Source organism: Papio anubis, chromosome 4 (assembly GCF_008728515.1).
Source record: "Papio anubis isolate 15944 chromosome 4, Panubis1.0, whole genome shotgun sequence".
NCBI lineage: Eukaryota > Metazoa > Chordata > Mammalia > Primates > Cercopithecidae > Papio > Papio anubis.
This window is the reverse complement of record NC_044979.1, coordinates 19,316,880-19,340,989: the sequence shown is the minus strand read 5'-3', so window position 1 is coordinate 19,340,989 and position 24,110 is coordinate 19,316,880. Positions and strand designations below refer to the sequence as shown.

The window sequence follows — 24,110 nt, the reverse complement described above, 5'->3', positions numbered from 1 at the left end:
TATGCATGAGTTGAATTAGATCAAGTGCTTTTCCCATAATACCTATATATGATCAACACTGACAGAATTTTTTTTTCTTTTGAGACAGAGAGTTATGCTCTTGTTGCCCAGGCTGGAGTGCAGTGGCGCGATCTCGGCTCATTGCAACCTCCGCCTCCCGGGTTCAAGCGATTCTCCTGCCTCAGCCTCCCAAGTAGCTGGGATTACAGGCGTGTGCCACCACGCCCAGCTAATTTTGTATTTTTAGTAGAGATGGGGTTTCACCATGTTGGTCAGGCTGGCCTTGAACTCCTGACCTCAGGTGATCCACCTGCCTCAGCCTCCCAAAGTTCTGGGATTATAGGCGTGAGTCACCGCACCTGGCCCAGAAATTATTTTAGAAGTGTATTTGTGGCTGGGTGCAGTGGCTCACGCCTGTAATCCCAGCACTTTGGGAGGCTAAGGCGGGTGGATCACAAGGTCAGGAGTTCGAGACTAGCCTGGCCAATATGGTGAAAGCCTATTTCTACTAAAAATACAAAAATTGGCTGGGCGTGGTGGTGGGTGCCTGTAGTCCCAGTTACTGGGGAGTCTGAGGCAGGAGAATCACTTGAACCCAGGAGGCAGAGGTTGAAGTGAGCCGAGATCACGCCACTGCACTCCAGCCTGGACAACAGAGCAAGACTCTGTCTCAAAAAAATAAATAAAATAAAATAAAATAAAATAAAATAAAATAAAATAAAAAGTGTATTTGTGGGCCGGGCGCAATGGCTCACGCCTGTAATCCCAGCACTTTGGGAGGCCGAGGCGGGCGGATCACCTGAGGTCGGAGTTTGAGACCAGCCTGACCAACACGGAGAAACCCCGTCTCTACTAAAAATACAAAATTAGCTGGGCATGGTGGCACATGCCTGTAATCCCAGCTACTAGGGAGGCTGAGGCAGGAGAATCGCTTGAACCTGGGAGGCGGAGGTTGCGGTGAGCCGAGATCGCACCATTGCACTCCAGCCTGGGCAATAAGGGTGAAACTCCGTCTCAAAAAAAAAAAAAAAGTGTATTTGTGGATTTATTTATTTATTTATTTAGACATAGTCTCTGTCACCGAGGCTGGAGTGCTATGGTATGATCTCAACTCACTGTAACCTCTGTCTCCCGGGTTCAAGCTAGTGTCCTGCCTCAGCCTCCCAAGTAGCTGGAATTATAGGCATGTGCCATCGCACCCAGCTACTTTTTGTATTTTTAGTAGAGACAGGGTTTCACCATGTTGGCCAGGATGGTCTCAAACTCCTGACTTCAAGGGATCTGCCCATCTTGATCTCCCAAAGTGCTGGGATTACAGACGTGAGCCACCATGCCCGGCCAGTTTTTAATTGTTTGTAATCTCCTGTGTGTTTGTTTCTGTTTTCATGCTGTGCTTTGTTTAGATGCATCATCTTACTCTTAATCAGTCTTGCCATTCTTCCTTCTCAATAACTTTTCAAAGAACCATGAATGTTTTTGGATGCATATATGTTCATTATGGTTGTATCTTTTTGATATAATATCTTTTTAAAAATATGGACTGCTTCACGAATTTGTGTATCATCTTTGTGCAGGGGCGGTGCTAATCTTTGGATCATTCCAGTTTTAGTAGATGTGCTGCTGAAGCGAGCACTGATACAATGTTCTTTTACCAATATGATGTCCCTCATTTTTCTTTGTGACTGTTTCCCTGTCTGGTATTAAATTTAATATCCAGATATCTATACTCCAAATAATATCTCGTTGTATGAATATGTCACAGTTTGCCCATTCATCAGTTGACAGACACTTGGACTGTTTCCACTTTTTAGCTATTATGAATAATGCTCCTATTAACACTTGTGCACAAGTTTTTATGTGGATATATGTTTTCAGTCCTCTTAGGTATAGACCTGGGAGTGGAATTGCTGGGTTTCATGGTAACTATGTTTCATTTGAGGAATTACCAAGCTCTTTTCCACAGTAACCAAACCATTTTACATTCCCACCAGCAATGTATAAGAGTTCCAGTTCTGGCCGGGCACAGTGGCTCAGGCCAGGCACGGTGGCTCACACCTGTAATCCCAGCACTTTGTGGGACAGAGGCAGGCAGATCACCTGAGGTCAGGAGTTTGAGACCAGCTTGGCCAACATGGTGAAACCCTGTCTCTACTAAAAACACAAAAATTAGCCAGGCGTGGTGGCAGGTGCCTGTAATCCCAGCTACTGGGGAGGCTGAGGCAGGAGAATTGGTTGAACCTGGGAAGCAGAGGTTGCAGTGAGCTATCGCGCCATTGCACTCCAGCCTGGGGGACAAGAGCGAGACTTAATCTAAAAAAAAAAAAAAGAGTTCCAGTTCCTCTACATTCTCATCAGCATTTGTCATTTTTCATTTTTTAAATTATGGCTGTCATCTCCCAGTGGGTATAAGTGGTATCTTGTTATTCTTTTGATTTGAATGTTCATAATGACTAATGGTGTTGAACATCTTTTCATGTGCTTAGTAAGTTCTTAGTATATGAAGTATAATATACTTATATGAAGTATAAAAGTACTTATTCCAGGAGAGTTTTCAGAGAGGCTTCTGTGCTGGTTTTAAACTTGTTAAAACCTTGTATGTCTGAAAGTATCATCTTTGCTTCTTCACATTTAAATAATAGTTTAATGGGATGTAATTTTCTAGGTTCTTTTCCTTCATCACTTAGAAATATAATTTTATGGCCATATACGGTGGCTCATGCCTATAATCCCAGCACTTTGGGAGGCCGAGGCAAGCAGATCAGCCTGGCCAACATGGTGAAAACCCATCTCTACTACAAATACAAAACTTAGCTGGGCATGGTGGCAGGGGCCTGTAATCCCAGTTGCTCGGGAGGCGGAGTCTAGAGAATCACTTGAACCCAGGAAGCAAAGGCTGCAATGAGCAGAGATCACGCCACTGCACTCCAGCCTGAATGGCAAGAGTGAAACTCTGTCTCAAAAAAATAAAATTATATATATATAAAAATATAAATTAAAAAAATGTGTGTGTATATATATATAGTTTCATTGCTTTTTTGTCTCTAATTTTTCTGTTAGGAAGACTAATGCCAATCCAATTTTTATTCTTTTGTGAACTATATTCCTTCTTTCAATTTTGCTTTCTTTTTTTTTTTTTTTTTGGTCTTCGATGTTCCTAAATTTCTTTTTTTTTTTGAGATGGAGTCTTACTCTGTCACCCAGGCTGGAGTGCAATGGTGTGGTCTTGGCTCACTGCAACCTCTGCCTCCTGGGTTCAAGCAATTCTCCCACCTCAACCTCCCGAGTAGCTAGGACTACAGGCCAGTGTTCCTAAATTTCATTACAGTATGTCAAAGTTTAGATTTTTCCTTCTCTATTCTGTTTGATGTTCCACAAGACCTTTGCATTGCGATCTTTTTATCATTAATCTTTATTATTATTATTTGAGATAGGGTCTTGCTCTGCCATCCAAGCTGGAGTGCACAGCTCACTGCAGCCTCCACCTCCCAGGCTCAACTGATCCGCCCACCTCAGCCTCCCAAGTAGTTGGAACTATATGGTGCATACCATCACACCCAGCTAATTTTTAATTTTTTTTAGAGACAGGGTCTCACTACATTGCCCAGTCTGGTCTCCAAATTAATCTTTAAAACTTCACACTTAAGCATTTTTTTCTTCTTCTTCTTCTTTTTTTTTGACTCCCAACAGGAAATACACACACTTAAAATTTTTTAATACATTCTCTTTCTTACATCCATTTTCTCTTTTTCTGGAACTTGTATTAGGCAGATATTGACACTAATATTTTCCGTATCTCTTAAACGTTCTTTGGTATTTTCCATCTCCTTATTACTTTTCAGTACTTTCTAGAAAAATTTCTTCAGCTGATTTATTATTCATTTTTCAGCTATTCTTGTTTTTTTGTTTTTTTTTTTTGAGACACAGTCTCGCTCTGTTGTCCAGGCTGGAGTGCAGTGGCACAATCTTGGCTCACTGCAACCTCCACCTCCTGCGTTCAAGTGATTCTCCTGCCTCAGCCTCCCAAGTAGCCGGGATCACAAGTGCCTGCCACCATACCCAGTTAATTTTTGCATTTTTAGTAGAGATGGGGTCTCACCATGTTGGCCAGGCTAGTCTCAAACTCCTGACCTCGGATGAGCCACCCACCTCGGCCTCCCAAAGTGCTGGGATTACAGGCATGAGCCACCACAGGCAGCCCAACTATTATTGTTTTTATCCACTCTACTGAGTTTGTTACCAACTTCATATCAGTGTTTCCACTGGATTCTGTGCCACTGCTTGTTCCTCGTTACCATCCTCTTATCTCTCTGAGGATCTTTGTTGTGCTTATTTTAGAGTCCTGATTTGTGTAGGACAGTTTGTCTTCTTTGATGTGATTGTACTCTTAAAATATCTGGTGATTTTAACCTCCAAGCTTGTTTTTCCCTGAGCTTATCAGCTTCCTTAGCTGGTGACATACAGTCAGGGGCATGGGCAAAGTCCAGCCCCCAGCCTGTGCTTTAGCAAGTGGGCTGGGAGCACCAGCAGCCTTTCCTAGAGCAAACTTCCAGGCACCTGAGTCAGACCTGAACTTAGACTGTGGGTCTGATTGTGCAGTTTACTGTTTTCTACCAACTTGCTCATGGTGGCTTATTTCTCTGTGTGTTTAGTGATTTTTGTATGATATATCCCTGCACTTCAGAACTTTATGGACATTCCTTGAGGCCTGGATATTTCGTTTGTTTGTGTTTTTAAGACAGTGTTTCACTGTATGCCCAGGCCAGAATGCAGTGACATGATCATTTCTTACTGCAGCCCTGACCTCTTTGGCTCAAGTGGTCCTCCCACCTCAGCCTCCCAAATAGTTGGGCCTGCAGGTGCGTGCCACCACACCCAACTAATTTTTTTAAAATTTGAGGCCTGGATTTAAAGAAGAAGGATTTCTCCTTTAGAGAGGACTTGCTTTGCTTCTTCCAGGTTCCTAGGGACATTACTGACCCAAGACTGACCCTTCCAAATTAATTTTCAGCTTAGGATCTCTGGGCTGCGAAGTTAGGATGGATTTCAGCCACAAACTCATGCAAGTGGTAAGAGCTGGTGGTTAAGCACTCCTGTGGGCGGTTCTCCGGCTGGTGGTTAAGGACTCCTGTGGGGGTTTTCCACCCTGCCACCCACCCAACACTGCAGTCAAGACAGAAAAGCTTCTTCTCAGCAAGGTCAGGGATGCTTTTTTCATTCTCAGCAATTTCCTGTCTTTGAGGCCCCAGCATTAGGCAAGAGTGCAAGAATCTTTTTTTTTTTTTTTGAGATGGAATGTTGCTCTGTTGCCCAGGCTGGAGTTCAGAGGTGCAATCTCAGCTCACTGAAACCTCTTGCCTCCCGGGCTCAAGCAATTCTCCTGCCTCAGTCTCCCAAGTAGCTGGGATGACAGGTGGGCACCACCATGCCTGGCTAATTTTTGTATTTTTAGTAGAGACGGGGTTTCGCCATGTTGGCCAGGCTGATCTCGAACTCCTGACCTCCAGCAATCTGCCATCCTTGGCTTCCCGAAGTGCTGGGATTACAGACATGAGCTGGGATTACAGGCATGAGCCTTGATCTGCTGTCCCACCATGCCTGTCTGGGGCCTTCTTTCCTTTTGGTTGCCTGAGGCAAATTAAAAATCCACATTCTAAAGCCAGTTGCGCAGATGCCCACCTGTAGTCCCAGCTACCTTGGAGGCTGAGGCAAGAGGATTGCTTGAGTCCAGGAGTTCAAGTCCAGCCTGGGCAACATAGCAGACACTCCATCTCTAAAAAATAAAAAATGATAAGAAATTCCAGCCTCTAGGCCACCAGGGATTACCATAGGCCCTCAAGGCAAACGCCGCTGTTCCTTTCTCCTTCCAGGCCCTCCTCCTCTGACCGCCAGTTATTCTGGCCTTCTTTACTTCCCTGGTAGCTCAGTCATGCTTTAAAGTATTTTTTTATGTATTTATTAAAATTTCACCCAACACTCAAAGTAGTCTCTATTGACAGAGATTTCTCTGCACATCTAATTATCCATAATTTCAAAAACAAAAATTCTGACCAGGCGCGATGGCTCATGCCTATAATCCCAGCAGTTTGGGAGGCCGAGGCTGGCAGATCACCTGAGGTCAGGAGTTTGAGACCAACCTAGCCAACATGGTGAAACCCCGTCTCTACTAAAAATACAAACATTAGCCGGGCGTGGTAGCGAGTGCCTGTAATCCCAGCTACTCAGGAGGCTGAGGCAGGAGAATCGTTTGACCTGGGAGGCGGAGGTTGCAGTGAGGCAAGATGACAATACTGCACTCCAGCCTGGGCGACAGAGACTCTGTCTCAAAAACAAAACAAAATTTCACCCAACACTTTAAGGTAGCCTATATTGACAGAGATTTATCTGCACGTCTAATTATCCATAATGTCAAAAACAAAAATTCTGGCAAAGTGCTGGGATTTTAGTCACAGTGGCTCATGCCTATAATCCCAACACCTAGGGAGGCCGAAGTGGGCGGATCACTTGAGGTCAGATGTTAGAGACCAGCCTGGCCAACATGGTGAAACCCCATCTCTACTAAAAATACAAAAATTAGCCAGGTGTGTTAGTGGGCACCTGTAATCCGAGCTACTCAGGAGGCTGAGGCAGGAGGATCACTTGAAGCCGGGAGGCGGAGGTTGCAGTGAGCCAAGATCATGCCACTGCACTCCAGCTTGGGCGACAGGGTGAGACTCCATCTCAAAAAAAAAAAGAAAAAGAAAAGAAAAACATCCTCTATATATTTTATATAAAAAGCCATATTAATGTAAGGATGTAATATATAAATATGTAATAATTCTGTATTAGCTATGCCTTCACACAGCCCGCTTCCTAAGTCAGGCTGTCATGAGGCACCTGCGGCACATCAGGTATCCTGGCGTGAGGAAGGGGTTACTTTTTATAATGACAATTTCTTTTACTAAAATGGAACTCTTTCTGTGTCAGTTTCACCAGAGACCCCAAAGGCTGAGAACAAAATAGTAGGTGCCAAGTACTTCCACATTCTAAAGGCAGGAGGAGCTGGATCACCTTGGCAGCTCATGCTGAGGTTGTAAAACCATTCGCTCCACATTGGGAAGGATTAGCTTGGCATCCACATCCCGGCCTTGGCGGAACGTGAGAGGCTTGCTTTGGAGCAGTTGTCTGTGTGCTGGACATGGCCCTTCTCCCTAGGCAGGAGGGGGTGGGTGCCTCATCTTCAGCTCATGCTAAATAATGGAGCACTTCAAGAGGACCTTTTGGAAAGTGTGACATGTCTTCTGGAGTTTGAGGGACACGCGGACTGGGATTTGACTCCCTGTCGGTGGCTAGCCCCTGGAGATGGCCGCCTTTGGCGTGGTTCGCACTCTCAGAGTTCCTGCAGGCCTGCCGTGGTTTTCTAGAAAGGGAGGCGGCCTGGTTCCCCCCAAAGGGAACACCGGAGGGATGGGGTAACCTCAGAGGAGGGGAGGACTTCTGGAGCCTAAGGGGCTGGGCAGATATCCTAGTGTCCAGCTGGAGAAGGTGTAGCCTCGGGGGGACAGCAGGTGGCCTGGGGGTGGAGACTCTGCAGAACCCATGAGAAGACACCTAGGAGAAAAGAAGCACCATTTGGAATCTGTCACTCCCCGACTCAACTCATGGAGTGAAACCTGACCTTCCTTCGCCTGCTTCCCCAGGACAGCAGCAGGCCAGGGACAGCAGCCAGCGAGGCGGGAGGAGGCAGTATGAGAAAGAGGAATGACACTGACCGTGACCCCACACGCTCCAGGCTGGAGAAGGAGAGAGGCTTTCAAGTCAATGACATTTGAAGTTTTGAGATGACACTGGATAAGACTGACTAATACCTAGAAAAAGAGACTTTTCTTTTTTTTCTTTTTTTTTTCTTTTTTTGTTTTTGAGACAGAATCTTGTGTCACCCAGGCTGGAGTGCCGTGGCGCAATCTCGGCTCACTGCAACCTCTCCCTCCCAGGTTCAAGTGATACTCCTGCCTCAGCCTCTGGAGTAGCTGGGACTATAGACACGTGCCACTACACCTGGCTAATTTGTGTATTTTTAGTAGAGATGGGGTTTCATCATGTTAGCCAGGCTGGTCTTGAACTCCTGACCTCAGGTGATCCACCCACCTCAGCTTCCCAAAGTGCTGGGATTACAGGCATGAGCCACCGCGCCCAGCCAAGACTATTTTTTAAGAAAACAAAAACAAAACAAAACAAGAAACTCTTTAACCTGTTTGTTACCCAAAAGAGGCTGGAAAAACTATAAATGTCATCCAGGCCTAGGAAAGAACATATCATTACAACTGATTTGTAGGGGCACTCCTGAGAAAGCAAAGTTGTTTTTTGTTCATACCTTAGCTCCTTCAGCAAAAGGCTGCATGGGAGTGTAGAAGGACAGGTCAGGGAAACAGGTGGGCCATGTCCCCTGGCCCTCTTGGCCCACTTCCAGGCCAGGGCAATCTAAGCCAGCAATGGGAAGATGTTTCATTGGAACTTTGGAGTTTTCATGTTATACCATCTGGACTTTTGGTTTTTTTTGAGACGGAGTCTCACTCTGTCGCCAGGCTGGAGTGCTGTGGCGTCCCACCACACCCAGCAAATTTTTGTATTTTTAGTATAGACGGGGTTTCACCATGTTGGCCAGGATGGTCTCAATCTCGATCTCCTGACCTCACGATCTGCCCACCTTGGCCTCCCAAAGTGCTGGGATTACAGGCGTGAGCCACCGCGCTCGGCTGGATTTTTTTAAAAAACCAAAGAGGAAGATTGTTCTGCTATTTCCTGGAAGGGCTGTGTAAACCACCCCCCGTTTCACACAGGACAGAAAGAAGTCACCCAGGAAGCTGACAAGTGGCAGTGATGAGAAGGAATCGCTCACTCTCTCCTTGCATCCAGCAGGTCCAACTTGCCTGTTATGAGCTTCATAATATTCTGAGTATTATCATGTACTGCAGTTTCCATGCCGCAGGATGTCATCAGTGGGTTCACTTGATTAAAAGCAAGACCTTCAAATAACAGAAACTACCATGTAATGGAAAGAAGCCATGAAAATCTCATATACAAGAATTGTTGGCTGGGTGCAGTGGTTCATACCTGTAATCCCAGCACTTTAGGAGGCCAAGGTGGGCAGATCACTTGAGGTCAGGAGTTCAAGCTCAGCCTGGCCAACATGGTGAAACCTTGTCTCTACCAAAAAATACAAAAATCAGCTGGGTGTCAAATTCAAAATTAATCACCTAGTTTTCTTTTACAAAAGAGTCAAACATTTCTCATATACTGACCTCTCCTTTGATGACAAGAGGCTGTCAGGAGTGTGCTGCCCTGAGGTTCACAGCATATTTTTGGCAATCAGGCTTCGTTCCCAAATTTTTATATGCTACTCTCCGTATTACAAGGGCTAGAATTATGGAAACTGCATTTCTTAATATCTCTTGCCTGCAAGCTTCTGGACTGAATTTTTTTTTTTTTTTTTTTTTTTCTTTTTGAGACAGAGTCTCACTCTTATCGCTTAGGCTGGAGTTCAGTGGCGTGATCTCGGCTCATTGCAACCTCCGCCTCCCAGATTCAAGTCATTCTCCTGCCTCAGCCTCCTGAGTAGCTGGGATTACAGGCGCCCGCCACCACGCCTGGCTAATTTTGGTATTTTTAGTAGAGATAGAGTTTCACCATGTTGGCCAGGCTGGTCTCGAATAGATGTGATTTTTTTGTACTCATGCAAGTTCTCGTAGGTGCAAGGAAAAAGTGGTATTATTATTTTGGAGGCCATGGTAGACCTAAAATCCCACAGTAGCCTCCAAGTGATCCATTAGCCCCATCTCAGTGCTTTGGGACCTCTGCCATCAACAGGGGTTTCCTGCATTTTCCTGACCTGGGTGATAGAAGCAACCAACCTCCCGTACTCTGAAGCACTGTGTGGTGGCAGGCTCCCCCTAGCCCCTAATTCCCGCTGCCGTTCTTATGATGTCATAAGCATTTAAATACCCTGCACTCAATTCCTGTCTGCTTGAAAGGCCTACAGTGGTTCCCTTTTTCTTGCTAAACCCTGACTAATATGGATGCCTAGCTGATATTTGGGAAAAAATGGAGATCCTTAATGGGTCTCTTCAAGTTAAAAATTTTTTTAAGGTTTAATTAGACATGAACTGCCAATTTTAAAAGAAACTTATACTATGAAGAGAGAAATTTGAAAAATGAATGTTTAGAAATGTTTATCACTGTGCAATTTTGTTGCCTGAAATAATGTGCTAAAGATTTTTCAGAATATGGCTGGCTGCGGTGGCTCACGCCTGTAATCCCAGCACTTTGGGAGGCTGAGGCAGGCAGATCTCCTCAGGTCAGAAGTTCGAAACCAGCCTGGCCAATATGGCGAAACCCTGTCTCTACTAAACATACAAAAATTACCCGGGCACAGGCAGGAGAATCACTTGAACCTGGGAGGCAGAAGTTGTAGTGAGCCGAGATTGCACCATTGCACTCCAGCCTGGGCGACAGAGTGAGACTATGTCTCAAAAAAATAAACAAACAAATAAGATTTTTCAGAACAATGAAACATGCTGAATTACGTTGTTGTCAATAAAATACACAATAATCTTTCTTTACTGAGAGAAATTAGGACTTTTTTTAGTGTTGATAAAAATATTTTCAAAAATATTTTCAAAACATTTTCAAAACATTTCAAAAATGTTTTTAAAATATTTCTATTTTTTCATATTTTATAATGCTTCAGTAGTAAATGTATATAATTTAAAAATAAATACAAAGGCTTACAGGGGAGTGACAAGACTTTTACTGATACGAGTACATAATTAAAAAGTTTAGAAATCACTCTTTTTTTTTTTGAGACAGTCTTGCTCTGTCACTCAGGCTGGAGTGCAATGGCGCGATCTTGGCTCACTACAACCTCTGCCTCCTGGGTTCAAGTGATTCTCTTGCCTCAGCCTCCTGAGTAGCTGGGATTACAGGCGCCCGCCACCACGCCCGGCTAATGTTTTGTATTTTTAATAGAGATGGGGGTTCACCATGTTGGCCAGGCTAGTCTCGAACTCTTGACCTCAAGCGATCCACCTGTCTCGGCCTCCCAAAGTGCTGGGATTTGAGGCATGAGCCACTGTGCCTGGCCGAAATCACTGCTTTCAGACACAACATCTATAGCATCACACTCGACAGAAATGCATGCATACACATATACTCTGATGTATACTCATTTTCATCAGTCCTGACACTTGCCCACCAAAATCTCCCCCCATTTATGGTAGCACATCCAGGTTGCCAGTCCTTGCTGTAGTTGAAGAGTAAAGATGGGGCCCTCGGAGTCTGTCCCCACAGTTTCACTGGGCATAGTAAACTGTTGTCCCAGAACTCCTTTACCTTTACACAAAGCTTGAAGGACAGGATGGAGGAGACCTGACAATGGCTGGGGAGTGAAGGTAGGGTTTCTCTAGTTAAAAACATGGGCATTGGCCGGGCGCGGTGGCTCAAGCCTGTAATCCCAGCACTTTGGGAGGCCGAGACGGGCGGATCACGAGGTCAGGAGATCGAGACCATCCTGGCGAACACGGTGAAACCCCGTCTCTACTAAAAAATACAAAAAAAACTAGCCGGGCGAGGTGGCGGGCGCTTGTAGTCCCAGCTACTCGGGAAGGCTGAGGCAGGAGAATGGCGTAAACCCGGGAGGCGGAGCTTGCAGTGAGCTGAGAACCGGCCACTGCACTCCAGCCTGGGCTACAGAGCGAGACTCCGTCTCAAAAAAAAAAAAAAAAAACATGGGCATTGCACCAGGCACCGTGGCTCACGCCTGTAATCCCAGCACTTTGGGAGGCTAAGTGGGGTGGATCACTTGAGGCCAGGGGTTTGAGACCAGCCTGGTCAACATGGAGAAACCCCATCTCTACTAGGAACACAAAAATTAGCCGGGCATGGTGGCATGTACCTGTAGTCCCAGCTACTCGGGAGGCTGAGGCAGGAGAATCGCTTCAACCCAGGAGGCAGAGTTTGCAGTGAACCAGGATCTGCCTGGGCAACAGAGCAAGACTCTGTCTCAAAACAAACAAACAAAAAATGGGCATTGCCCCATATAGCATATGTACACACACATGTTGAAAATGGCAGAACCCTCCTATCATTTGCCTCTCAGCTCAAATATCACTTTCTCAGGAAGGACCTCCAGAACACATTACAAAGCAACAGGTCCAGTCCCCAGCCCTGGCTTTATTTTTCCCCATAGCACACATCACGCTTTGACAAACTTTGTTTTACTTGTTATTTATCATTGTCTGCCCGTCTCTTGAACAGAAGCTTTGTGAGGATAGGAACTTTTACCTGTTTTGCTTGCTCTGATTTCCTTAGCACCTAAAAGAGTGCCTAACTCATAGCAGGTGTGCAGTAAAATTCATTGAATGATAAAATATTTGCCTTCCCAGGCTTCCCTGAAGCCAAGACATGGGCACATCACCCAGGCCATGCCAATTAGAACCACCCACTTCAGAACATGACCCAGATGATGACTTAGACTCATCCTGGCACACGTGGGAGCAGAGAAGCCAGCCACTGCCAGTGTGCTGCAGCAGTAGCTTTGGTGCAGGTGTCCAGGTCCGGCCCAGGGCCACTGTGTCAGCATTGCAAACTGTGGTGACTGTGCCTGGGGATGTTTTCACTGGACCAGATCTGTGGCAGGATTTTGGGTGAGGTTGTTGGCTATGTCACTCCCAAGCCTGGTCTCTAGCCTTACCATAAAATTGTGAGAGGCACCCTGCATCCTTTTAATAAACGTATTTTCTTCTTCTTCTTTTCTTTTTATTTTATTTTATTTGTTTATCTTTTTTGAGACGGAGTTTCACTTTTGTTGCCCAGGCTGGAGTGCAATGGCGCAGTCGCAGCTTACCGCAACCTCTGCCTCCTGGGTTCAAGCGATTATCCTGCCTCAGCCTCCTGAGTAGCTAGAATTACAGGCATGCGCCACCACACCCAGCTAATTTGTATTTTTAGTAGAGACGAGGTTTCTCCATGTTGGTCAGGCTGGTCTCAAACTCCCGACCTCAGGTGATCCGCCCACCTCAGCCTCCCAAAGTGTTGGGATTACAGGCGTGAGCCACTGTACCCAGCCCAGAGCCAACATTTTATTATTTACTCTGTGTATTAGTCTATTTTGTGTTACTATCAGAGAATACCACAGACTAGGTAATTTATAAAGAAAATGTATTTATCATAATTCTGGGGGCTGGGAAGTCCAATATCAAGGTGCTGGCATCTGGTGAGGGCCTTTGTGTTATGTCAGAAGGCAGAAGGACAAGAAAGCAAAAGGGGCCCAAACTCACTTTTATAACAAGCCCACTCTAGTGACAGTGAACACTCTGCAATAACAATAGTAATGCACTCTGTCCTCATGACCTAATCACTTACTAGGCCTCACCTCCCAACACTTGCACTAGGAACCTAGTTTCCAACATATGAACTTTGGGGGATACATTAAAACCATAGCACTCTGCCTGAATGAACTAATAGCATAGAATGGAAGGTAAGAGTCTTCCGGCAGTTCAGTAAATCCAGAATTCTTATCACTTGTTACCACAACAGTTATTGAAGACTTATTTCCAGAAAATTATCCCACTTCTTCAGGGCTGGCTAAAATCTGCTGCATCCTTAGAAAACTGCTTAAATTTCTATCACAAGGAGAATAACTCATAGAATTCTCCCTAATCCCTCCTGTATATTTGCCCTTTAAAACCATATACTTATGAACTAGAGGTTGATAAACATGAGTGTGAGTGGGACAGATTAATTCATTATCCTTAAGTTATATAGTTTCCTCTTCTGTTGACTCTGGAAGTGTCAGGATTCCAGCTAGGGTTTGAAAGATTATATCAAAAGGAGCTGTATTCATCTATTTTCACCCTGCTATAAAGAACTACCTGAGACTGGGTAATGTATAAAGAAAAGAGCTTTAATTGATTCACAGTTCCATATGGCTGGGGAGGCCTTGGGAAACTTACAATCATGAGGGAAGGTGAAGAGGAAGCAAGGCACGTCTTACATGGTGTCAGGGGAGAGAGTGAAGGGGGAAGTGCCACACTTTAAAACCATCAGCTCTCGTAAGAAATCACTATCATGAGAATAGCAAGGGGGAAATCCACCCTCATGATCCAATCACCTTCCACGAGGCCCTTCCCTTGACATGTGGGGATTACCATTTGACATGAGATTTTGGTGGGGACACAGAGCCAAACCATATCAGGGGCCACAGCTAGAGCCAGTGGACCCTGACAGGGACCTAGGACAGAAGAGCTGCTAGAGTGAGAAGTCCTGACTGAGCAGTTGCATCCTGGCTCACGTGGAAGATGAGACATAGGTCATCTATCTTGTACTGGGAAAGAGTCCAGGGAAAATTAGGATGAATCATGACTCACACCAAAGATGAACCAGCATCAGCATTATGAAACTCACAAAAATATGTTAAATCAGAAATCAGATAGTCAGGTATGGTGGCACATGCCTATAGTCCCTGCTATTCAGGAGGCTGAGGCAGGAGGATTGCTTGAGCTGGGGCAGTCGAGGCTGCAGTGAGCTATGATCATACCACTGCATTCCACAACAGACTGAGACCCTGTCTCAAGAAAAAAAAAAAAAAGGAAAAGAAATTAGAAACCTGTCAGTAGAAACTAAAGATTAAACTCAAATGCAGAGGTTTTTAGCAGCAATTTAAAAATAATGAACTTCAGGCAGGCCGTGGTGGCTCACAACTGTAATCCCAGCATGTTGGGAGGCTGAGATGGGAGGATTGCTTGAGCCCAGGCATTTGAGACCAACCTGGGAAATATAGCAAGATCCAATCTCTATTTTTTTTTTTTTTTTGGTAATTATAAACTTCAAGGCCAAAGGCAGAAATTAGTGTGAAATAAAGCCAGGGAACGATTTAGCGGTCAGTATGGCCAGTTGCTGTGGCAAAATATTTTTTTTTTTCAAAAATAAGACTTGTTTCTTTTTTCTTACAGGGGCCTTGCCTTAGAGATGTCTCTGAACAATTTGGACCCTGACAACAAGGGTAAAGGAGAAATTGGAATACTCTTGTGATTCCCCCAGTCAACCACTGTTCCAGTTGCTCATCTGCTGAGACAGCAGTTCTTGACCCCAGCTACACATTAAGCTTGAAAAAAAGAATATTACTGTTGCCTGGACCCTAGCCCAACTTGTGAATCAGAATTTCTGGGAGTGGGTCCCAGTCACTCGTGTTTTTGAAAGTTTCCCTGGGTAATTCTAATGTATATTCAGCATTGAGCCCCACTGGCCTGACACTTTCATTCCCACTGAAACAGAAGTAATCCACTACAGAGAAGAGAAGGTTGTTCCATTCGAAGCCATAGGAGTTTTTAGTTATCATAGCTCCAAACCCATAGGAACTGGCAAGAGAGCATTCTTACATGGGCGATGGAGGTAAGAGCTTCAGGAAGTCTCAGAACATCTTGTCCCAGTATGTTTCTACTTGTACAGCTATTCAAAATGAGGGCCAAACCCTTCTTTGGAATCCAACTTTGCTCTAGGCTGGTTGGCTGCCCCCAGACCAGGATTTAGCACCCACAAACTGAGAATGTGATCAGAGGATTGGGGCCACTAACATAACTGGAAAGGAAAAGCAGAAAAACATTCTCCCAAATCCTGTTCCATTAATTCACCAAATAGCTGTGGCCATGGCTGGAAAGGTACCAAGGTGCAATGATTAAGAACTCTAGCTTTGGGGTCAGATAGTCCTGGGTTCTCATGCTGGCTCCACAAGGCCCACAAGTTGTGCACTCTGGGCAAGGTACCATATGACCCTGAAGTCCCCAACTCCCCCACCACCAAAAATCCTCAGAAAAGAGTTGTCTTGTAGTCAAGCCCTTACAACACCTCTCATATTATAAGGTGCCCTCTCAATTACTTGGAAAAATAACTATTTGCTTCAAATGTACATCACCTTAGATGACCTCAATTAATGCAAGTTTGGGGTATCTATAGAGGACAAAAATCAAACAAAATCAGTTTTTTAAGTGACAGAGAAATTTTTCAATTTTTAAGTGTATGAGAAATTCAGAACATTTATCATTCTTAACTATGTTTTAAGTGTTAAGTATATTTTCATTGTTGTAAAATAGATCTCCAGATCTTGTAGAACTGAAACTGTGTACTCATTAAACAACTCCTTTTTGCCTCTTACCTCCAGCTCCTGGTAACCACCATTCAACTCTCTCTATCTATGACTCTGACAACTGTAGATACCTCATATAAGTGAAATCATGTAGTATTTGTCCTTCTGTGACTGGCTTATGTCACTTAGTGTAATGTCTTCAAGGTTAGTCATGTTGTTTGTCATGTGACAGGATTTCCTTCCTCTGTAAGGCTGAATATTACATGCTGTGAATAGAGCACATTTTATTTATCCATTCATCCATTGATGGACACGTGGGCTGTTTCCACCTCTTGGCTATTGCGAATAATGCTGCCATGAATGAATGTGGGTGTACAAATATCTGTGTGAGTTTCTACTTTCAATTCTTTTGGATATATACCCAGAAGTGGGGCTGTTGAATCTTATGGTAGTTCTATTTTTAATTTTTCGAAGAACTGCCATACAGTTTTCCTTAGCGGTTGCACCATTTTACAATACCACTGTTGGGTTTTTCTCACACCTCTTCAACACCAAATAAGGGTAGTTGTTTTTTTCCCTTCCTGACACCAACCTATTCTCCAACTCTCCAGACACCAACCGAGAATCCTACCATTCAATTCCATTTTGACAGTAAGAGTTACTCTAAGACTCACAGGTTGAAGCATTCAGTCCCACAAGACTGCCTTCACTTATACGACTTGGGCCAGTCTCTAGCATTGGGTCCCCAAGTTACCCACACTTCTGTCTGACATAACTATAAACTCAGGGGTTCCCACAATCCTCCCAGATTTGATAATTTGCTAGAATGACTCACAGGACCCAGGAAAGTGCATTACTTACTATCGTCAGGTTATTATAAAGGATACACCTTAGGAACAGCCAAATGGAAGAAATGCATAGAGCAAAGTATGGGGACGGGATAAGTGGAGCTTCCATGCCCTCTCTGGGTATACCACCCTACTAGCACCTCAATGCATTACCAACCCCGAAGCTCCCAAAACCCTGTTGTATAGAAATTTTAGTGGCAGTTTCATACACAGTTACATGTAGGCCTGACTGATTCGACCATTGGCCATTGCTCATGGACTCAATCTAGAACCTCTCTCCTCTCCCAACAGAGGCATGGCTTTCAGGAAGAGAAAGTATTTCCCCTCCACTGAAACCAGGGCAGGCAATTAGGAGGGTTATGGAGAAAGGATGAGAGGGTTTTTTGTGAGTGAGCTACTCTGTTGAAAAGTGGATCTGGGCCGGGCGTGGTGGCTCACGCCTGTAATCCCAGCACTTTGGGAGGCCTAGGCGGACGGATCACGAGGTCAGGAGATGGAGCCCATCCTGGTTAACATGGTGAAACCCCGTCTCTATTAAAAATACAAAAAAATTAGCCAGGCATGATGGCGGGCCCCTGTAGTCCCAGCTACTCGGGAGGCTGAGGCAGGAGAATGGCGTGAACCTGGGAAGCCGAGCTTGCAGTGAGCGGAGATGGCGCCACTGCACTCCAGCCTGGGCGACAGCGCAACCATCTCAAAAATAAACAAACAAATAAATAAACAAATAAATAAAAGTGGATCTGCTGGACATGGTGGCTCATGACTGTAAACACAGCACTTTGGGAGGCCAAGGTGGGTGGATCACTTGAGGTTAGGAGTTCGAGACCTCACTGGCCAACATGGCGAAATCCCGTCTCTACCAAAAAATACAAAATTTACCTGGGTGCAGTGGCATGTGCCTGTAATCCCAGCTACTCGGGAGGCTGAGGCAGGAGAATTGCTACTTGAACCCGGGAGGCAGAGGTTGCAGTGAGCCGAGATGGTGCCACAGCACTCCCGCCTAGGCAGCAGAGTGAGACCCCGTCTCAAAAAAAAAAAAAAAAGAAAAGAAAAGAAAAGTGGATCTAATGGAATAGTTTTTCCTTCACTGAGGTTTCACCTTCCAGCTTGTTACTGCTATCAACCGATGTCTGAAAATGGGTGAGTACAGTACAGTTAGATGTTTTGAGAGACCACATTCACATAAACTTTATTATAGTATACTGTTATAATTGTTATATTTTATTAGTCATTAGTCTCTTACTGTACCTAATTTATAAATTAAATCTTGTCATAGGTATGTGTGTATAGGAAAAAACAGTCTATATAGGATTCAGTACTATCTGCAGTTTCAGGCATCCACTGAGGGTCTTGGAACCTACAGCCCTCGGATAAGGGGGAACTACTGAATCGGCACAGAGTGAAACTACAATGGTTTGAAGAAGCCCATAAAGTGCTGGGGAATGCCGCATAGAAGCCAATATTATGGCACTGGTTTCTGAGGGAAAAAAAAGCTTTATTATCACAAGTCAACTGGCAAGGAGATAGGAGGGAGGCAGCCGCCAAACTTGTCTCTCCAGTCTGCGGGTGGGTCCAGCCTTTATGGCCTGGCCATCTAGTCTGAGGGGATGCCAATGCAGCTGGTCTGCCAGGCTAGTGGTGGTAACAATGTAATTAGGAGGTTACAGCCCTTTCTATTGCACATGCCTGGACAATTTTGGCTCCGTGTCACCTGTCACAACTTGAGCAATGGTTAATCAGCTTGAGCTTGTCCCACGGCTACAAAAGGAAGCTCAGTCCCTAGATGACTTTTTAGAGCAGAGCTGCCGTACTAACCTGGAACGACCACTTCTAGACTATTATGCAACATAAATATTTTTTATTTAATTTTTAATTTAAGCTACTGTGTTTGAGGTCTCTTTGTTACAGCAGTTTAGCCTTTAATTAATACATATAGGAAATCAGTTCAGAAAGAGAAGACAACTGATAGACACAGAGTTTTCTGACCTGACTTCATCTGCTTAAAGTAGACAATTTTTATTTATTTATTTATTTTTCAGATGGAGTTTTGCTCTTCTCTCCCAGGCTAGAATGCAATGGTGCGATCTTGGCTCACTGCAACCTCTGGCTCCCAGTTCAAGCGATTCTCCTGCCTCAGCCTCCTGAGTAGCTGGGATTACAGGTGTCTACCACCACGCCCGGCAAAGTTTTGTATTTTTAGTAGAGACGAGGTTTCACAATGTTGGCCAGCCTGGTCTCGAACTCCAGATCCACCCGCCTCGGCCTCCCAAAGTGCTGGGATCATAGGCGTGAGCCACCGCTCCTGGCCTTTTTTCTTTTCTTTTCTTTTGAGACAGAGTCTTGCTCTGTCACCCAGGCTGGAGTGCAATGGTACAATCTCAGCTCATTGCAACCTCCGCCTCCTGGGTTCAAGCGATTTTTGTGCCTCAGACTCCCAAGTAGCTGGGATCACAGGTATGCGCCAGCAAGCCCGGCTAGTTTTTGTATTTTTAGTAGAGACGGGGTTTTGTCACGTTGGCCAGGCTGGTTTCAAACTCCTGACCTCAAGTGATCCGCCTGCTTTGGCCTCCCAAAGTGCTGGGATTACAGGCATGAGCCACCATGTCCGGCTAAAGTATACAATTTAATGGTTTTTGATATAACTGAAACCACTACCCCAAATGAGATTTCTGTCACTATAGATTGATTTGCATTTTATATAAATGGATCATATAGTATGTAGGCTTTGTGTCTGGTTTTGCTCAGGATAATGACTTTAGATTCCTCCGTGTTATGCATCAGTAATTTGTCCCTTTTTATTGCTGAGTAGTATTCCACTGCAGATATGCTACATTTTATTTATTCATCCCTGTTGATGGACATTTTAATGAGTCTATTATTCACATATCGAGTATGACTCCAAATGTGATGTCATTTCTTTTATATTCAACCTCATTTTCAAGTGGTCAAGCAGTCGCTAAGCAACAGCTCAGTGCCTAACACTGCAGCAGTTTCTAGACTGACTTGCTAAACTTCCACAGACCCAGTCAAGAAGGAGACAATGAGTCCAATGGGTTCAGATAGTTTATTATTTACACAGACAGCAAAAGCAAGATGGTGTCTGCTCCCATGTCCCCAGTCCAGCAGGATGACGATGAATCACAGAAAGCAAATGATAGCTTAAGTGGTGGATTGCTCTGCCACGGAGCCAAACCCAACTACAGCCAAGGCGTTTTATAAACTTATGCAGAAGTCTGCAGCTATACCATAAGCTAGAATAAAGTGGAAAGTTCTGTGCTCAACTGACATTAGAGAAGTTGATGAGAAATGGCCCTGTAGCAGTCTCCCAAAAAATAGGGATGAGAAACTATCCCCTTTTTGCATCAGGAGCAATCACAGGGCTTTCTACTGAAAAGTGGGGAAGTAGATTTTGGGGGTGCCTAACTGCAATATATGTGGCCTACATGGAGACATGCATGGTTGCCAAGATGCCGTGGCAGACCATTCCTACACTCATCTTCTACCATAATGACATCTTTTTTTTTTTTTTTTGAGATGGAGTTTCGCTCTTATTGCCCAGACCGGAGTGCAGTGGCACTATCTCAGCTCACTGCAACCTCCACCTCCTGGGTTCAAGTGATTCTCCTGCCTCAGCCTCCTGAGTAGCTGGGATTACAGGTGCCCGCCACCACGTCCAGCTAATTTTTTTGTATTTTTAGCAGAGATGGGGTTTCATCATGTTGGCCAGACTGGTTTTGAACTCTTGACCTCAGGTGATCCACCCACCTCAGCCTCCTAAAGTGCAGGGATTACAGGCGTGAGCCACTGCACCTGGCTTCCATAATGATATCTTAAGTCACATGCCATGACAACAAAAATGCACTAAAAAATGACTAGCAGAATGAATTTGTGTAATTCACTGAGCTTAAGATTTCTCACATAAAATAAAAGTAGCACCTAAATGAATTCCAAGGTCACTTCTACGTCATTTGAATCAATTCAGAATTGTGACTGTACCAAATGATTGTCATTAAATTCATCATGCTAGGTGCATTCAACCTGATAGTCAGGTTTCACCTCAGTAAATCATATACTTTCCCTCAAGTGTTCTTATTACAAACAGCATAGCAAATAGGAACCAAAGAAGTAAACTGTTTAGGTTTCTTTTTCTTTTCTCTTTTTTTTTTTTTTTTTTTTTTTTGAGGCGGAGTTTCGCTCTTGTTGCCCAGGCCGGAGTACAATGGCGCGATCTCGGCTCACCACTACCTCCACCCCTGGGTTCAAGCGATTCTCCTGACTCAGCCTCCCGAGTAGCTGGATTACAGTCATGCACCACCACACCCGGCTAATTTTTTATTTTTTTCATAGAGGTAGGGTTTCTCCATGTCAGTCGGTCAGGCTAGTCCTGAACTCCCGACCTCAGGTGATCCGCCCACCTTGGCCTCTCAAAGTGCTGGGATTACAGGCGTGAGCCACTGCGCCCAGCATTTCTAAGAGTCTCAGGAAAACTGTCTCCCTGGAGGTTCTATGCCATCTCTATTTGACAATTATTGGAAAAATGATGGCAACTGAGAGAGCTGTCTCAAAATATCATCACTCAGGTACGACATATTCCATAATAGTGGACCATCTCCAAACAAAGCTAACAGCACTTTGCAGGTTCTCTCGTGGAGATCAGCTATTCCAGGGCCAGCCCCAAAGAACATAGCTCCGCATGGGAGCTATATTACATCATCATCACGACCCAGGTAGGTACCAAACTCTCTGGGTGATAGCTTTAATTTAATTTAATTCATTCGTTTTAATTATTATTTTATTATGTTTTAATGTTTTTACTCTTTTAAAACCTGGCTGGGCACAGTGGCTCATGCCTGTGATCCCAGCACTTTGGGAAGCCAAGGCGAGCAGATTACTTAAGGTCAAGAGTTCGAGACCAGCCTGGCCAACATGGTGAAACCCCATCTTTACTAAAAATACAAAAATTTGTTGCGTGTGGTGGTGCACGCCTGTAATCCCAGCTACTCCGGAGGCTTGAACCTGGGAGGCGGATATTGCAGTGAGCTGAGATTGCGCCACTGCACTCCAACCTGGGTGACAGAGAGAGATTCTGTCTCAAAAATAAATAAATAAATAAATAAAATAAACCACTTCAAAAAGAAAAAACAAAATGTCTGGTGTGATGGCTCACGCCTGTAATCCTAGCACTTTGGGAGGCCAAGGTGGGTGTATCACTTGAGGTCAGGAGTGAAACCAACATAGTGAAACCCCATCCCTATTAAAAACACAAAATTACCATCCTGGCTAACAAGGTGAAATCCCATCTCTACTAAAAACACAAAAAATTAGCCAGGCTTGGTGGCGGGGCACCTGTAGTCCCAGCTACTCGGGAGGCTGAGGCAGGAGAATGGCATGAACCTGGGAGGCGGAGCTTGCAGTGAGCTGAGATTGTATCACTGCACGCCAGCCTGGGCGACACAGCGAGACTCCGTCTCAAAAAACAAAACAAAACAAAATTATCTGGGCATGATGGCATGTGCCTATAGTCCCAGCTACTCGGGAGGCTAAGGCAGGAGAATCACTTGAACCCGGGAGGTGGAGGTTGCAGTGAGCTGAGATCGTGCCACTGCACTCCAGCCTGGGCAACAGAGTGAGACTGTATCTCAAACAAAACAAAACAAAACAAAACAAAACAGAAAAACCTTCACAAAAAGAAAAAAGAATTTTTTTTGAGACAGGGTCCCACTCTGATACCCACGCTAGAGTGTAGTGGTGTGATCAAGGCTCACCACAGGCTCAAGCGATTCTCTCACCTCAGCCTCCCAAGTAGCTGGGAATACAGGCACACACCACCACACCTGGGTAAGTTTAAATTTTTTTTTGTAGAAGTGGGTTTTCGCTGTTGCCCAGGCTGGTCTCAAACTTCTGAGCTCAAGCAATCCGTCTGCCTCAGCCTTCCAAAATGCTGGGATTACAGGCTGGGATTACAGCCTCCCAAAGTGCTGGGATTACAGGCTGGGATTATAGCCTCCCAAAGTGCTGGGATTATTGTTATAATAATAATAACAATTATTATTATTTTAGAGATAGGGTTTCGCTGTCATCTGGCGTGCCATGCAGTGGAGAGATAATAGCTCAGTGCAGCCTGGAACTTCTGGGCTCAAGTGATCCTCAAACTACTGTGTAGCTAGAACTACAGTCACGCACCACCATCTATACGGCAATCTATTTTTTGTTAAGATGGGGTCTTGCTTTGTTGCCCAGGCTGCTGGCTATCACTGTACACTCAGTTAAATAATCAGTTGGTGTGTCTAGCCAAAAAGTACTATCCGAAAACCCTGAGTCTGAAAATATGTAAGAGCGGGGAACTTTTTTTTTTTTAGACAGGTTCGCGCTCGCTATGTCACCTAGGCTGGATTGCAACCTCTGCCTCCCGGGTTCAAGCAATTCTCCTGCCTCAGCTTCCAGAGCAGCTGGGACTACAAGCACACACTGCCACGCCCAGCTAATTCTTGTAATTTTAGTGGAGAATGTGTTTTTGTCATGTTGGTCAGGCTGCTCTTGAACTCCTGGCCTCAAGTGATCTGCCTACCTTGGCTTCCCAAAGTGCTGGGATTATAGGCATGAGCCACATCACCCGGCCAAGAGTGGGGAACATTTAAAATGGTAATCTTGAGAAAGCTGTTTAAGATGTTAAAGTTCCTTAATTTAGCCAGTGTGGTAATCAGCTGAGGGTGCTGAAGAGTGACCTATAATGAGACTGGGTTTTGAACAGAATCTTACATGTTAATACAAATGAGTTTACTACATTTTGTATTTATTATCAGGAGCATTTTTTTCCTAAAGATAAGGCAGGGTATCAGGCTAAGGAGATAACAGGAAAGAAGAAAATCATCTAAAAACTTAAAAAGACAATAAAGCTTTAAAAATTTTTCCAAAAAAATAAAAAGGCAGAATCATCAAAGCAGCTTTTTTTTCCCATGAAGTAGGCACACCACATGTTTTTACCTTTTCTTAACTTTGAATCCTACCGCCCTTTTTTTTTTTCTTCCTTCTTTCTTTACAGACTAGAAGTCTGTGGGGCTGTTCTGTTTGGCATGCAGTACTTTTTTTTTTTTTTTTTTTGAGACAGAGTTTCACTCTTGTTGCCCAGGCTGGAGTGCAGTGGCGAG

General features: G+C 44.6%; 1 protein-coding gene and 1 non-coding gene across 3 annotated transcripts in view; one reads left to right on the top strand and one right to left on the bottom strand.

Moving 5' to 3' along the window:
- The window catches only part of UBN2 (ubinuclein 2), a 100,566-nt gene extending 84,384 nt beyond the window's left edge, over positions 1-16,182 (top strand). For both annotated transcript variants that reach the window (XR_004183108.1, XM_021936321.2), the window contains one exon: positions 14,985-16,182. Coding sequence is in view for 1 of the 2 variants with exons in the window: in XM_021936321.2 (XP_021792013.2) it covers positions 14,985-15,026 (42 nt within the window). In the remaining variant the exon portion in view is untranslated. The remainder of the gene's footprint in view (positions 1-14,984) is intronic.
- Positions 1,530-1,633, bottom strand: LOC116274705. The gene has a single exon (XR_004183488.1). It is a non-coding gene; the product is annotated as a U6 spliceosomal RNA (small nuclear RNA).
- Positions 16,183-24,110: the final 7,928 nt, after the last annotated feature.